At 39.7% G+C, this 14,790-nt stretch overlaps 1 protein-coding gene across 2 annotated transcripts in view; it reads right to left on the reverse strand.

The window, feature by feature from the left end:
- Nucleotides 1-14,790, reverse strand: part of PCSK5 (proprotein convertase subtilisin/kexin type 5) — a 387,486-nt gene that overhangs the window by 96,565 nt on the left and 276,131 nt on the right. The window contains exons 20-21 of one of the 2 annotated variants that reach the window (XM_054986669.1): nt 12,346-12,461; nt 3,363-7,004 (exon numbers count right to left, since the gene is read on the reverse strand). In XM_054986669.1, coding sequence (XP_054842644.1) covers nt 6,889-7,004; nt 12,346-12,461 — 232 coding nt within the window. In that variant the 3' untranslated portion in view covers nt 3,363-6,888. Of the gene's footprint in view, nt 1-3,362; nt 7,005-12,345; nt 12,462-14,790 lie in introns of those variants that run through there. The other variant, XM_054986670.1, reaches the window with a different exon arrangement.

Genomic DNA, 14,790 nt, shown 5'->3' on the forward strand with positions numbered 1-14,790 from the left:
TTTGTTAATTTTGTATTCATGTAAACAGGATAATATAATTAAACATCTGTTCAGAATGTGTAGTCAGATACTTAAAATGTGAAACATTCGATATTTATTAAACATATCTGGTGTTTATCTAGCATATTGACGTTTGATCAGTAGCTGAGGTAAATCAACTGAACTTACTCAGTTCCTTGTTTCTTGAGAGCATTCTATACAATATCAGTGAATATTAATATTTTCCCTGGACTCATAACTGTATATAGACAATTTCATACTTGCACATTTGGGATCTACTAAAAGGTTTCTGCACCATGGTTGAGTTCTTAAATAAAATCTTAAGAGTGTTTATACCCACATTATTTATTCAAGAGTCCACAACATAGTAATAGTGTTCATGAGAGGTCAAGGTACTTACTATCAATTTATCTAATTCTCAGTTTTGGCCCCATCTGTTGTTACTTAAACCCTGCACACACAGCAGAAGTGGTGCTGAAGGTAGGCAGGTCTGTGAGGATGACTAGGAGCCTCCACTGCAACACCAAGTTTATCTCCTCTGCTGCTAACCTCCAAGCTGGAGATAAGGCTTCCTTGCCCACCTCCTGTGCCCTTGCCTCAGTCTTGGTGGTCAGCAGCCAAGGGAAAAGGTTTGGGGAGGGCAGATGAGGTGATGGTGTTGGAGGCAGTAGGTGGATGAGAAGGAGTGGGTAGAGGATAGAGCTGTGGGGAGACTAGGGGGAAGGATAGAGCTGTGAGGAGAGGGGTGGGTGGACAGGCAGAACAGTGAGGGGACAAGTGGGAGGGATGAATGGTGAAGAGAAAGTGGGTGGATGAGGTGGGTGAGCAGGCAAAGTGATGAGGAGGGTGTGATGGGCAGGGTTGCAAGGAGGTGGGTGGAAAGAAAGGTGAGGAGATGGTGGGTGGGCAGGCAGACCAGCAAGGAGGGGGAGAGTGAGCAGATATCAGGCTGAAGAAAGAGGGCACAGCAGAAAGGCAAGAGGGAAGATAGGGTAAGTGTTAGGGATAACAAGGGGAAGAGTCTGATATGGATGGAAAGAGGAGGTGGCAGTGAGAGGAAAGGGTTGAGAAAGGAGGCTGAGGTGTGCCAGAGGACAAATCAGAGATCAGTGAGAGAATTTTCCTGTGAGTTTCTCACGTGTTCCCACTTGTCATTATATTTAATTTTCAACATGGCCCATTTGTGGATATTTAAATCTGGAGACTGGAGCACAAGACACATCTTTCTACAAAACTGGGAAAGTCCTAGGTTTGTAGAAAAATCTGAAATCTAAAAAAAAATTACATTGGAGTTAGCCCCCCAAAACAAATTGAAGCAACACCTGGACATTTACAAAATGCATGCCCTCTGCAGTAACCATTATGGGGGTTGCTAAGCAAGCACAACAGTATTGCCAGTTTTCAGGCTTTGGTTTCTGTCAGTAAAAGGCAGGAGGCAGAGCCCTTTCCAGGCTTGTTTTGTCCTTTGATGTCAAGGAGCACCTACTGGCAAGTACAGCTGCTTGCTATTATTCAATATCATCCAATGCACAAAAGCAAATGTGGTGTAGTAGTTGGAAGACTCAGGGTCAAATTTCCACTTTGCCCTGGAAACTACTTGGGTGATTTGGACCTGTCACTGTCTTTCAGCCTAATCTACCTCATAAAATTATTGTGAAGATAAAATGGAGGAAAGGAGAATGAGGTCAGCTGCTTTGACTCCCCTTTGGAAAAATAGTGTCATATAAATAAAGTAAATAAATGATAAATAAAGCTGAAAACTATGGTGGGGGAAAAAAGTCTGGTTAATGGGTGGGAAGGGGAGAAGGAAGCAGGCAAAAGGGAGAGAATATGTGGGTTGCCAGGAGTTGTGGGCTCTGAGTCCTCAGAGGATGAAGACCTCAGGGAGGATGACAGGGGAGAGAGTATTCCAAGCCCCTCCAGAGTCAGCCGCTTGGAAGACCAGCAGGAACCCTTGCCAGAGCAGGCTGAGGAATCCAGGGCAGACTCAGAGACAGAGGCTGTTCCCTTACCTGCACCAGCAGTTGAGATCAGGGCAACATCCCCACCCAGCTCCCCTGAGCCTGAAAGGCAGCGCAGGGTGCAGCAGCGTCTTGCAGCACAGGAGACGAAGTGCAAGGCTTCAGGCGCTCAAACAGCGGCGTAGTGACCTTGAGGCTTAGCAGGATGCAGCACTGCCCTGGAGGTGATTGCTCTTAAGCCGGGATGCCCTTCCCCTCATTGCAGATGCACCTGCGCACAGACCTGCCCGGTTCTACTGCGACCCAGCTCTGCTCTGACTGCTCTCTTGGCTCCGACCTTTGAATTTGGCTCCCTGGACTATGCTCCCTGCTTGCTCCCCGGTCGGCTTGGTTATACTCCGGACTCTTAGAGAAGCTTGAGGCAGACTCCCTGCCTGCATTCCAGCACACCAGGACAACAAAATGAGTGTGGGGAAAGGGTTAAGGGGGAAATGAAGTGATCTCCACATGTCCTCCTAGTAGGGTTGCTAGATTGCATTAAAAATCATACTGGACTCTAGAGATCTTCAAATGTGCACTCTTGATGTGATGACATCACTCCAGAGTGACATCATCACTGGCCACTTCCCCATTGTTCAGGAAGCTGGTGAGTGAGTGGGCCTGCCATTTCCCAGGCACACAGGAGGAGGCTGGGCTGGTCGATTGCTCCTCTGGTGCTCTGGCAAGCAAGCAGGCTGGAGCTGGCACAGGCAGTTGGGTGGGCCCGCCAGCCACTCCCCCAGGAAAGCAGGGGGAGGAGGAGGCGGCGGCGCAGGAAGGCCTGTTGGCGCTGCTGCTAGTTCCTGTAGGCCAGCTGCTCCTCCCCCATGCATGAAAAAACAGTATTTTAACTGCTTTCCCCCAGACATCTGATAAAAAACCAGATTATAAGAAGGAAAACTGGACACCAGCCTATCCTACGTCCTAGGTTCACCATCCATAATAACATATTAGTACTAAAATATTTACATACCACTTGGTAAAATAACCCCAAGCATGATGTAGCCTTAGAGGACTATGCCCCTAACACTAAGTGTGCATTAGAGAAAGACACCCACTTTTATAGTCCTGGATGAAGTGCATGGTGGTGACCGTTGGAGAATTAAGAGATGGGATTTCTCGCTAGCACTGAAATCCTAGCAGCTGTCTGCTAGCACAGGGTTTGTCTTGATAATTCTATAAGCCATTAAATTACCCAGTTCATTTAAACTTACTTTATAAAATATACCAAGTTGTATAATAATTAAAGAAAAACTGTAATTGCTTAAAAGATGTGCAAAATATTCTATCTGGAATTCAAATACATTAACATGTTATTTAAAATACCAGTAATTTTTCTTTTCAAAGACCAATATATTTTAAATTAAGACATTCTTTCACTTTATTTCAGCAGTTTCAGTTTAGTATCAAATTGCTTGTTGAAAAAAAATTGGGGGGAAAAGCCCAGAAAAATTACTTCCCATTCTACGCGTAAGTTTTTAATATATAGCTCATATATGTGCTTTGCTAGACCAAAGAATGTAGACTAATTTAATAGAAAAAAATAAAATATGGAATAACATTGATTTTGGCCAATATCAATTACAACAGTACTACCCTATTTTACAAATAACAACTGGACATTTTACACATGTACAGTATTCTTCATAAAAATGTATTTGGATTTAACAATGTGTCTAGTAAAAAAATCAAATTCTTTTCTTTAATTGTATTAGAGGCATTTGTAAGTATCCAAATAAATTCTTTACAATCCAATACATTATATCACAATTAGGAATATATATATATATATATATATATTTCTTTATATAATATATATACCATTAATTTAAACTTTGAAAGCATTATTTTCTAGTTAATAATATTACGTAGAGAAATGAGGCAGTCCAGATTGTACTAGTAGTTAAACCAATGCAGACAGAGTTGTGATCATTTCCAAATTTGTATCATGGAATTGGGCATCAATAGTCTAGGATATCATGCTCATGATGGTTACACAGAAAATGCAGTTACCAGTCTAAATACAGCACAGTTAGTCACACTTAAATCTAACTGTAACTAATGCTGTTCATTTCAACTGGACTAAAATTCAACTAATTTTTCTGGATCAGGAAGGACCATATTTGACCATTTCCCACTTTACTACTCTCAAAGCTACAAATAGTATCACTAATTAAAGTAATCTACTGTTCTGGAGAACTATCATAGTTCATCTACATGAGTGTACTTTTTAATCTAGTTACCTTCAGGGCTCTTTTTCAGCTGGAATGCAGTGGAACGGAGTTCCGGAACCTCTTGAAAATGGTCACATGGCTGGTGGCCCCACCCCGATCTCCAGACAGAGGGGAGTTTAGATTGCCCTCCATGCCACTTGGCGGCACGGAGGGCAATCTAAACTCCCCTCTGTCTGGAGATCAGGGGGCGGGACCACCAGCCATGTGACAATTTCTCCGAGGACAACCCACTGAGTTCTACCACCTCTTTTCCCAGAAAAAAAGCCCTGGTTACCTTCATAACAAGTTCTAGGAAACTGAGTGCTTTGACAGCAGCCCTATTTCTGTGTACCCTTCCTTCCCTCCTTTATTGTAGCCAATTCTCAAGAGACAGCAACAGTAGTGGGGTTCCTGAGAGATGGGAAGGAGGAACACACAACGATTTGCTGAGTACAACAGAATAGCCTAGCATGTTGGTTCTGGGTACATTTTAGAAGGATTGCATTCTCAGCATCATGGCTTCCCTGGTAACAAGGCTCTCCATATTATGATTGTTGTATCTTGTACAATAGAATCTGGCAGGTATCACTGAACACAAGAAGAAAGAATTAACTAGCCAGCTGACAAAGTATTGTGAACTTCATGAACTTTATGCATGAAACTGTTCTAATGGCCTTTTCCACATCTAGTTATGTTTTGCAGGTTATCCTGGCAAACATGTATAACTGGTTTAAGGTTGGGAAATGAAGGATGAGATTCCATTAGACTCTCAAACCCATGGAAAAGAGTGACAATTTAGTTTTAACCATAAAAATAGTACTCCTTTTCAGAAATATTTTTGTGATGAGTCAGATGAAGATATCTGCTGCAATAATTCAGCCATATTTCAACAGAAACAGTCACATTAATCTGTAAATTTTTACGGCCCATTGTGGTATTTTAAAAATAAACTAGTAGCTCTGTTTTCTTTGATTGTAGCTATCTATATATAAATGAAACTCATTTGAAATTTCAGAGTCACAGATAGTGACACAAATATCAGAAGAGAAGAAATATTTGGCTTTGTGTTTTTTAATCTATTAAAATATATATTAGAAGTTTAATATATTTTACGATGAATGAATGCTTTTTACATCATATACTAACAGAAATGTATGAACTCTATTTCAATATTATTCCGGATTGCCTAGAAAATACGATACTGAAGTTTAATGTTGCTTTTGGACATTTCCTTCACATTATACTGCAGGAGAAAAGAGGGCTAGAACTATAAGTTATATGTTATTGCACAATCACCAAACTGATTCACTCTTGATAGAACATTAATAATGTATCTACATCAAGAGTTGCATTTGGTTCAGTATGTTAATTCCAGTTATAGGCACCAATCACGCAGGTTTTGTAGAATTTCCATTGCAATCTCAATCTCAGCACTGTTTCCTTTTATGTCATTGCCACAATCTAGAGAAGCAGTCAGTGTGAGAAAATAGTCTACCATGAATGTGTCAGCTGTACTATGAATGCAAATCCATGCATTAAGGCATTACTAATTTACTAAAGGAACTGCATGCACATTATAGTATCTACATGGTGGAAATTTGGCTTTCCTGTTTGCTTCAGTAGAAAAGGCAGCTGTATGTACATGGAAAAAATACAGAAAAGAGTTATTCTGTCCACTGAAGTAAACAGAAAAGCCATGTGTGCATCGCAGCTCCCGTACATGCAAGGAGTTGCTGTAATCAGATGCCAGTAAACCTACCCATGCTCCGTCTCTAAAAGAATGGATCCAGTTTTAACTTTAAAAAACATATCTTCTATTAATACTTTTCACTGTTGCTGATTCTAGTTTCAAGTATACAAACAACACTTGTTTATATAAAAGCAAGAACATTCTGCATCATTCTGCACCTTTAGGAGTTTATTCACAGCTGGAAGAAAGCCCTCAAGTTTTAAGAGCTTTGCACCTTTTAAAATGTGATTAAAAGTGACTATGACAAATATCAGATCCCAAACAGACAGGATGGCCTGACAGGTTTTTAAATTTTTTTTTGCAAAATGTTAACATAAATGCTCAATAATGTAAAAAATAGCACACAATCTAGGAAATTACTAGGGCTCATATGCATAAGCATTCATGTATGGGTACTGCAATGGATGCAGAGCATAGTCTTGCAATTAAAGATATTTGTAATTCATTCAGAAGTTGCTTTCTTATCTAAAATTCTTCCTCATTCTAAGTACATGAGCAAAGAAAGACTAATGCAAGCTTTTTTTTGTTCTGTTTTAATCCATGTAAACTTGTTTTGTATTCTTGAAACACTGTACACATGTTGAAGGGGAAACAAGCAGGAAAAAGAAAAGTAGAATGTTTTTAAAAACCCAGGGGTATCCTTAAGTTGACAGGAAATCAAATAACTTTAATTTTGGCATCAAAATGCTTTGGTCACACCATACTGACACTGTGATCCGGGATGCTTTGTTCTAAACACCCAGTTATGAAAGGTAGGCTTGTTGTAGTTTTTCTATTTTAAGTTCCAACATACAGTTCACTGCCTCCCCAGATGAAGGGGAGATAGAGAAAGAGAGAGGAAAAAGGTGGTTTGCTTTTTTCATTTTTAATAATATGGATTAATCTATAAGTCTACAGGAGCAAGAGAACTTGAAGAGGTGCCACTTCACCCTTTGAGTGTACATGTTCTACAACAAAGTTGCTGAAGTACTTTCCGTTGGCAAAGATTATTCTTTTTCACTAGCATACAGAAGCCTCCTTCAGCCCAAGATTCTTCCGTTGCTTCCAGAGGTCATAGAGAGTGGAGAGAAGTTGAAGATTTGAACAGCATGGTGTCAAGTGGAGAAGGTTTAATTTGTCAGACAGGCAAATTTGATGGAAGAGACCATTCAGGAACAGGTAGTAAACAGGAAATTTTGTTTCCGTCAAAAGGAATTTCAGTCACAACAGCGGATTTTTTTTTCAAGAAGAAATATTGTGTTCCAGCAAGAAGTGATTTGTATCCATTTATGAAAGGAGAAAAAAAAGGGAGAAAGAGAAATATTAGAAAACAGTGAAAAATACAGTAGAAAGATATTTTGTTGAGTATCATGAATAAAAAGAAAAGCAAACAGCCATGTCACATGAAAATATATAATCTAGTAGTCTAACTTGCTTCTCTAAAAACAAGCACTGAGATGTGTGTGTGTGTGTGAGGGGGGGGAGGGTTATGACCCACTGTTCCAGTGCAAAGTCACACAACTAATGACATTGTATTAGAGTTATAAGCACTTCTTAGGTCTACTCACTTGTTATTCTGGGAAGAAATCTCTCTTTCCCCTCCATGTGAGAAAAAATAACAAGTGAACTGCATTTACTTGAACATAGAGAACTTAATCTGTCTAAGGAAAGAATGCAGGTTTTCAATTGTTTTTTCAGGTAGATTTCATGTTCAGATAAATGTGGTACATCATGTTCATTTGTTACTTTTCCCTGCAGAAAGGGAAAGAGTCATTCAGGGTTGAGATTTCTTCCTGGAAAGAAACAAGAAAGCAGGAACAATGCGAGTATTTTTTATTGTAAATCATAAGTCAAAGTATGAGAGCAGCTCTTTGATTCCCAGTGGATCTAAAAAATCTTAGCTAAGATTCTTGCAGGTCGCTCAACCCCCACTGGCCTCAGTCAAACAGAACAACATTAAGCGCTACTAATTAAATATTATACCTGTGCCTTTTGGTTTATCAGTTTTCTCTCTTGGGCAGAACAGCAAGAGGAAAAATGACTTGTAGACAAGAATTGCTTTTGGGAAAGTATGAAGAAAGGAGAAACAGAAAGTGCAAATTCATACTTGAAACATGCTTTTGAAAGTATAAATTAGTAGTGTTGACAATGTGTCCTCCCCACCAATCATAGGAACTGGAAATAGTCTCTTAAAGAGTGAAGCAAACTGGAGAATGTCAAAAGAACAAAGTTAGAATTTTGCCAGATGGGTTTTTTTCAGTTTGCAGGAGAAGGAAGCTGGATACAAACCAAGATCCAATGTGAAGAAACACCCACCTCCCCACCTGGAGAGGCTACGAGAACAACCAAAGGAAGAGGCATACAGAAAATCACCCCATACCATAAAGGCTCCCATAGCAGGTGATTAGAAAGAAACAGGAAGAGGAGTTACTGACAGGTTACAAAAGCAGATGATATGAATAAGCAGGCAGCAAGACCACTTCTGTGCAAAAGTCGACAACTGCTAAACCTTTCTGAACTACTTAGCCATTGTCTAACTCACTTGGAAATCTCTGGAGGATTACGAAACTGGAGAATCCTTTGATAATCTAGGCACATGCTTGGCAGAGGTGTCAAATTGGCTTTATGGTCCATATGGAGTTTCTAGTCAGTAAGGGCTGGCGGGAATGCTCTAGCAGCTGAAATAGAATCTGCAGGCCTGCCATTCTGTTATGCCATAACACTGCAGCACATACCATTCTCTGAATGGCAAAAATGCTGATGAGAATAAACTGTTTATAAGGAACTGTTGCTTTTCTAAAACGTGCTAAGTTTCTTTGATAACATTTCTGGGTTATGGATAGCAACAAATTCTGAAATAGTTCCTGCGTTCAAGTATTTCACTATCAGCCTCATTGCCCATAATGACTAGCATATTTCTGCTTGCATTAAGCAAGTGATTGAGTTGAAGGGGAAAGCAGTACAATGAACGAGTGGAGGGGCACAGGTTTTCTACTATACTTATAAGAATAGAGATGATGACCATAATTTACCATGATGAACATAAAACTACATGGATAATTTCTTGGCTCCGCTGCCTTCCTAAGTAGCAAGAAGAATTTTATTCCATATCATCACTGAGTAAAATATCAAGGAAAGCAAGGTCACGGTAAAAAAAAAAAGCAAACAAAAAATCACTAAATGCTACAGAAATTTATCTCCCTAAAGTGATTCTGGGTCCACTTTAATTGGTCTTTTCTTGGTAAATGGTTGTCTAGATTCTTCTACTCCTATAAAAAGAGGAGTGCTCTTTACTGTTCCTCTACATCTTCCGATGCTTATTGTGACTTCTAAAAACCCATATATACTATGCATATACTGAAGCTTAAGCAAGAACTCAGAACTGAATGGGCACACTTGTCCAGTATTAACACAAGTAAGGCCTCCAGGAATACTCTCTTCCTCAGATTGTATATAAAATTATGTTTTGGTGAATTAGGCCCAAGTACTGTTGCCAGGTCTCCTTATCCTCCAGGAAGTGACGCTGTCGCGCTGCGCTGGGATCATGCCCGGGAGATCTATTCCCCCACCTTTCATCCCTGCTGGCCAAGTGAATAGTGGTGGTGGGGGGGCAGAGGGTGGGAGGAGGAGATCTCCTGCCCCCACTGGGGGACTTGGCAGCCCTAGGCTCAAGTCTGTAAGTACAATTTCCCTCATAAATGGTTGGACCAACAAGGCTTTCTTTTGTTAAAATGGTACGGTTGCAGTGATAGCAGAAATCACGTTCTAGTTGGTTGTTGTGGGTTTTCCGGGCTGTATTGCCATGGTCTTGGCATTGTAGTTCCTGACGTTTCGTCAGCAGCTGTGGCTGGCATCTTCAGAGGTGTAGCACCAAAAGACAGAGATCTCTCAGTGTCACAGTGTGGAAAAGATGTTGACAGGTCATTTGTATCTACTCAGGAGGGGTGGGGTTGAGCTGAGTCATCCTGTAAGAGTTTCCCAGGGTGTGGAATGCTAATGGCGGGAGGCTTCACTGTATCCTGAGGAGATTCTTTTGCATATGGATTGGTGCTTGATGTGCTAATCTTCTCTGCAGGGCTATTGTCGAGTATAGAGTGTTTTGTTAGCCTGGTGTTTTTCAGAACTGGAAACCATGCTCTGTTCATTCTTAAGGTTTCTTCTTTCCTGTTGAAGTTTTGCTTATGCTTGTGAATTTCAATGGCTTCCCTGTGCAGTCTGACAAAGTAGTTGGAAGTGTTGTCCAGTATTTTGGTGTCCTGGAATAAGATACTGTGCCCTGTTTGAGTTAGGCTATGTTCAGCCACTGCTGATTTTTCGGGTTGTCCAAGTCTGCAGTGTCTTTCATGTTCTTTTATTCTTGTCTGGATGCTACGCTTTGTGGTCCCGATGTAAACTTGTCCACAGCTGCAGGGTATACGGTATACTCCTGCAGAGGTGAGGGGGTCTCTACTGTCTTTTGCTGATCGTAATTGCGGTCATCCGCAAAGCAAACTTTCAGTTAGGTCACAAGGTCTACAGGAAACCAACTCACACTGATCGGTACTTACACAAAAACTCCAATCACCACCCACATTAGTGGATCGCGCAAGACGGATATGTGAGCCGCACTTTCTCAATGAGGAAATTAATCATCTAAACCACGCACTTCAGGCAAATGGCTACTCCAGAAATGAAATCCGAAGAGCAATCAAACCCAGGATGAATCAAACAACCAAGGAAAAACAGTCTCCTACAGGAAAAGTGTTTTTGCCATATATCAAAGGAATTACTGATCAGATGGGAAAGCTTATGAAAAAGCATAACCTTCAAGCAGTATTCAGACCCACCCGAAAAATACAACAGATGCTACGATCAGCAAAAGACAGTAGAGACCCCCTCACAAGAATAAAAGAACATGAAAGACACTGCAGACTTGGACAACCTGAAAAATCAGCAGTGGCTGAACATAGCCTAACTCAAACAGGGCACAGTATCTTATTCCAGGACACCAAAATACTGGACAACACTTCCAACTACTTTGTCAGACTGCACAGGGAAGCCATTGAAATTCACAAGCATAAGCAAAACTTCAACAGGAAAGAAGAAACCTTAAGAATGAACAGAGCATGGTTTCCAGTTCTGAAAAACACCAGGCTAACAAAACACTCTATACTCGACAATAGCCCTGCAGAGAAGATTAGCACATCAAGCACCAATCCATATGCAAAAGAACCTCCTCAGGATACAGTGAAGCCTCCCGCCATTAGCATTCCACACCCTGGGAAACTCTTACAGGATGACTCAGCTCAACCCCACCCCTCCTGAGTAGATACAAATGACCTGCCAACATCTTTTCCACACTGTGACACTGAGAGATCTCTGTCTTTTGGTGCTACACCTCTGAAGATGCCAGCCACAGCTGCTAGCGAAACGTCAGGAACTACAATGCCAAGACCACGGCAATACAGCCCGGAAAACCCACAACAACCATCGTTCTCCGGCCGTGAAAGCCTTCGACAATACACGTTCTAGTTGTTCTTAAAGTTAATGTTGTTAATGTTCTATTATGTTGAAATTAAAATAGATGTGAAGCCCTTCTTTATAACTGGATGAATAAATAGAAATATTTTGCAAAAAATAAATTCAGAAACAAATAACTGCTTCCAGGACTACAAGGTATTAAGTTTAGCAAATGTATAATTACCAGAATAACAGTGCAACTCTAAAAACACTTTTCTGAGAGTAAACAGGATTCTATATAGACCCGATGAGGATGGCACTGTGAATTGCAATGCCAGTAATCCGTATTATGTCCCAGCTAAAATGGAGAACATCTTAACAATTTTCATATTGTATACTTCAGGAAACATAGGCAATTCTTTCAGACAGTTTCATTTTGTTTCAAAGGAATATTTCCAATTTTTGTTTACTTTACTCTTTTGACTTTCTGTTGTCTGTGAAGCATGTCATTTAAATAGATACACAAGTGCAAACAGATATACAAATATAATTCTTTTAATTTACAAAGGGTTGGATTGATGGTTGGATCTAAACAACCATGAATGGACTTCTTACAGAACAGGTATTTGCTGCTTTCTCCATCCTGCTGCAGACCCATGCATGCCCCTAAAGAGGCCCTGAGTGTTGAAAGACTCTCAGAAATAGTGTGGGATGTGGCATTGGCATCTGGAGTGGAAAGCAGCAGAAATAACTTCTTGTATGAACAGAAGTGGTCGTGGAAGGGGGACTTTGGATCAAACTTGGTTTATTAAATATCTGTCAGTCTATTAAAAGTTTTAGATATTAAAAAAGAAATTAAGACTAAAGATAGATCTGATGTGAAACAAGTGTGAGAAATCTAAATATAACCAACAAAAAATAACCAACAAAAATAATTTATTTGGAAGTACACAAAAATACTCACCATCTTTGCAAACGAGGCCAACTACACAGAGACCTGTATCTAAGATATAGCCATTTGGACAACTTGTACAGTTTTTTTCTCCTGGACCACTGCACCCGAAACAGCTGGCATCACATCTTAATGAAAAGATAGTAAGTTATAAATAAATGGTAACAAATGGAACCATGCTGTCTCTCAGTCTCCTCACTACTTAATTTCTTCAGCTTCATTTAAGATATCATATGTTAATGATAAGGAAAGACTGAGGGAATACATTGCAAAGATGACAAATGATAGTATTTGCATATGGGAGAAAGAACTAATAACACTTTAAAACTTTAAAATGAATTCTAAAGGTCCCATACAGACAGCTTGAACACTTAATATACATTATTTTGGTGTCACCCTTACAATAATCCTGTAATGTTTTGTTAAATGTGCAAAACAGAATTGTTCCTGAGGGCATTCTTATAGAGGGGCTAAAGCCGTGGTGTAATGGGTCAGCTTTGGTGGTGACCTGTATTAGGGATGAAGTGGTTCCCCTGTCCCACCTTCTTCAATCTTTGCAGTCAAACCCAAATGTTATTTATTTTGTAATCTGCTTACTGATTGAATATCTTTGTTTTACTAGGAAGAACAGAAGATAGAATTCTGCACTATAAAGGCAAATAAATAAAATCAAGTTATGTTAGTAATGTTTACCCCATATTAGAGATGACATAGGCAGAGAATAACAGAGCAATCCTAAACAGAATTACGCAATTCTAAGCCTACTTCAGTCAAGCCTGCTTCTAAATCCTCAGCTTCTAAATCCTGCATAGGATTGCACCATAAGCCTAAGACCCTCTAGTGTGATTCTGAACTGCTGGCTTCCTTTTTAAAAATTTATTTTTTATTTTTATTGTAGAAAAGTTAAAAGATAGAACAAGAAAAAGAAAGTGGAACATAACAAGAAGACAACTACATAGGGCCAAGAATGGCCTACAAATCAATGTACAAAGTAAAAACAGTAAAGAAACACAATAGGCATATTATTAATCCATTACAGTTTTTCACCTACAACGCTCCCCTCTTTATTATCCACTTGTGTTCTCATTAATACCTTTTTTCTGTGTCTCTTCTTCTTGATATCTCAGAACCTTATTCTTAAAAATCAAAGCCACAAATCATTCATTCATTTTTCTTTGTCTCTCGCAGATAGTCTATAAAGGGTTTCCAATTTGCCATGAATATAGACAGTGTTTTATCTCTAATTAATGCTGTAAGTTTGGCCATCTCAACTAAGTCTATCATCTTTCCAAGCCAATCTTCCAATACAGGTAGCTCCTTGCACTTTCATTTTTGAGCATGTAAGAGCCATGCCATTGTTACCATATATAAAATTAAAATGCCATGCTCCTTTTCCAATTTATTGTCCATAATTCCCAACAAATAGAACTCTGGTTTAAACTATAAATTAACCTTTAAGATTTTCTGCATTAACACATGTGCTTGTAGCCAATTTTTTTTTGCTTTGTTGCAAGTCTACCTAAGATGATAAAATATTTCTTCCTGTTGTTCACATTTCCAACATTTATTTGAGACGCCTTAGGCCATTTTTGCAATTTTGTCTGGAGACATATACCACTGGTACATCATTTTGTAAAAATTCTCGAGAGTGGAATGCAAAGAAAATCTGAGGCCCTTAACCCACATATTTTTGCATTGATCCATTTGTATATTATACCCAAAATTCTTTGCCCATTTTGTCAGACATTCTTTGACAGATTCTTCCTCCGTATCAAATTTCAACAGTTTATACCTTTTCTTAATTATATGATGATCATTTGTACATATTTCTTTTTCAAAATCCGTTTTCTTGCTGAAATCCCCATTCGTTTTTGTCCAATTTAAACCTTTCTAACAATTGCACATAAAAGAACCATTGACATTTGTAACCTTTAGCTAATTATTCTTCCCTTGTCTTGAATTTACACTCCTCTTCCAGAAACACTACTAAGTCTCCATAAGTCAACCAGTCCTGTTTAGTTATCATTTCCTTTCTACAGAAGGCTTCTTGTGGTGAAATCCACAATGGCATCTTTGGGGATGATCTTGGTTTATACTTATTCCATATTCTCAGCATTGCTCGTCTTATATAATGGTTTTTGAAATTCACTTTTGTCATACCGTAAGTAGGCATGCCAACCAAAGCGCAAGTCATGTCCTTCTAGTGTCAAGATCATTTTTAAGAGTCATCCATTCCTTCATCCACATCAGACATGAGGCTGCAAAGTACAGCTTTAACAGCCCAATCCTAAGTGGGAGGGGGGAGGGAGGAAAGTGCATAGGAAGAGGACTAAGGCTTATGTGGGTGCAACTTGCACTTACAAGGACGTAACCCTTCCGGTGGCAGGCAGGGAGGTGCGCTACTGAAGGTGAGCTGTCACCTGTGGTCACACTGGGCCAAACACGTAAATTATGTGC

The sequence above is a fragment of the Eublepharis macularius genome, chromosome 8 (genome assembly GCF_028583425.1).
Source record: "Eublepharis macularius isolate TG4126 chromosome 8, MPM_Emac_v1.0, whole genome shotgun sequence".
NCBI classification, from domain to species: Eukaryota; Metazoa; Chordata; class Lepidosauria; order Squamata; family Eublepharidae; genus Eublepharis; species Eublepharis macularius.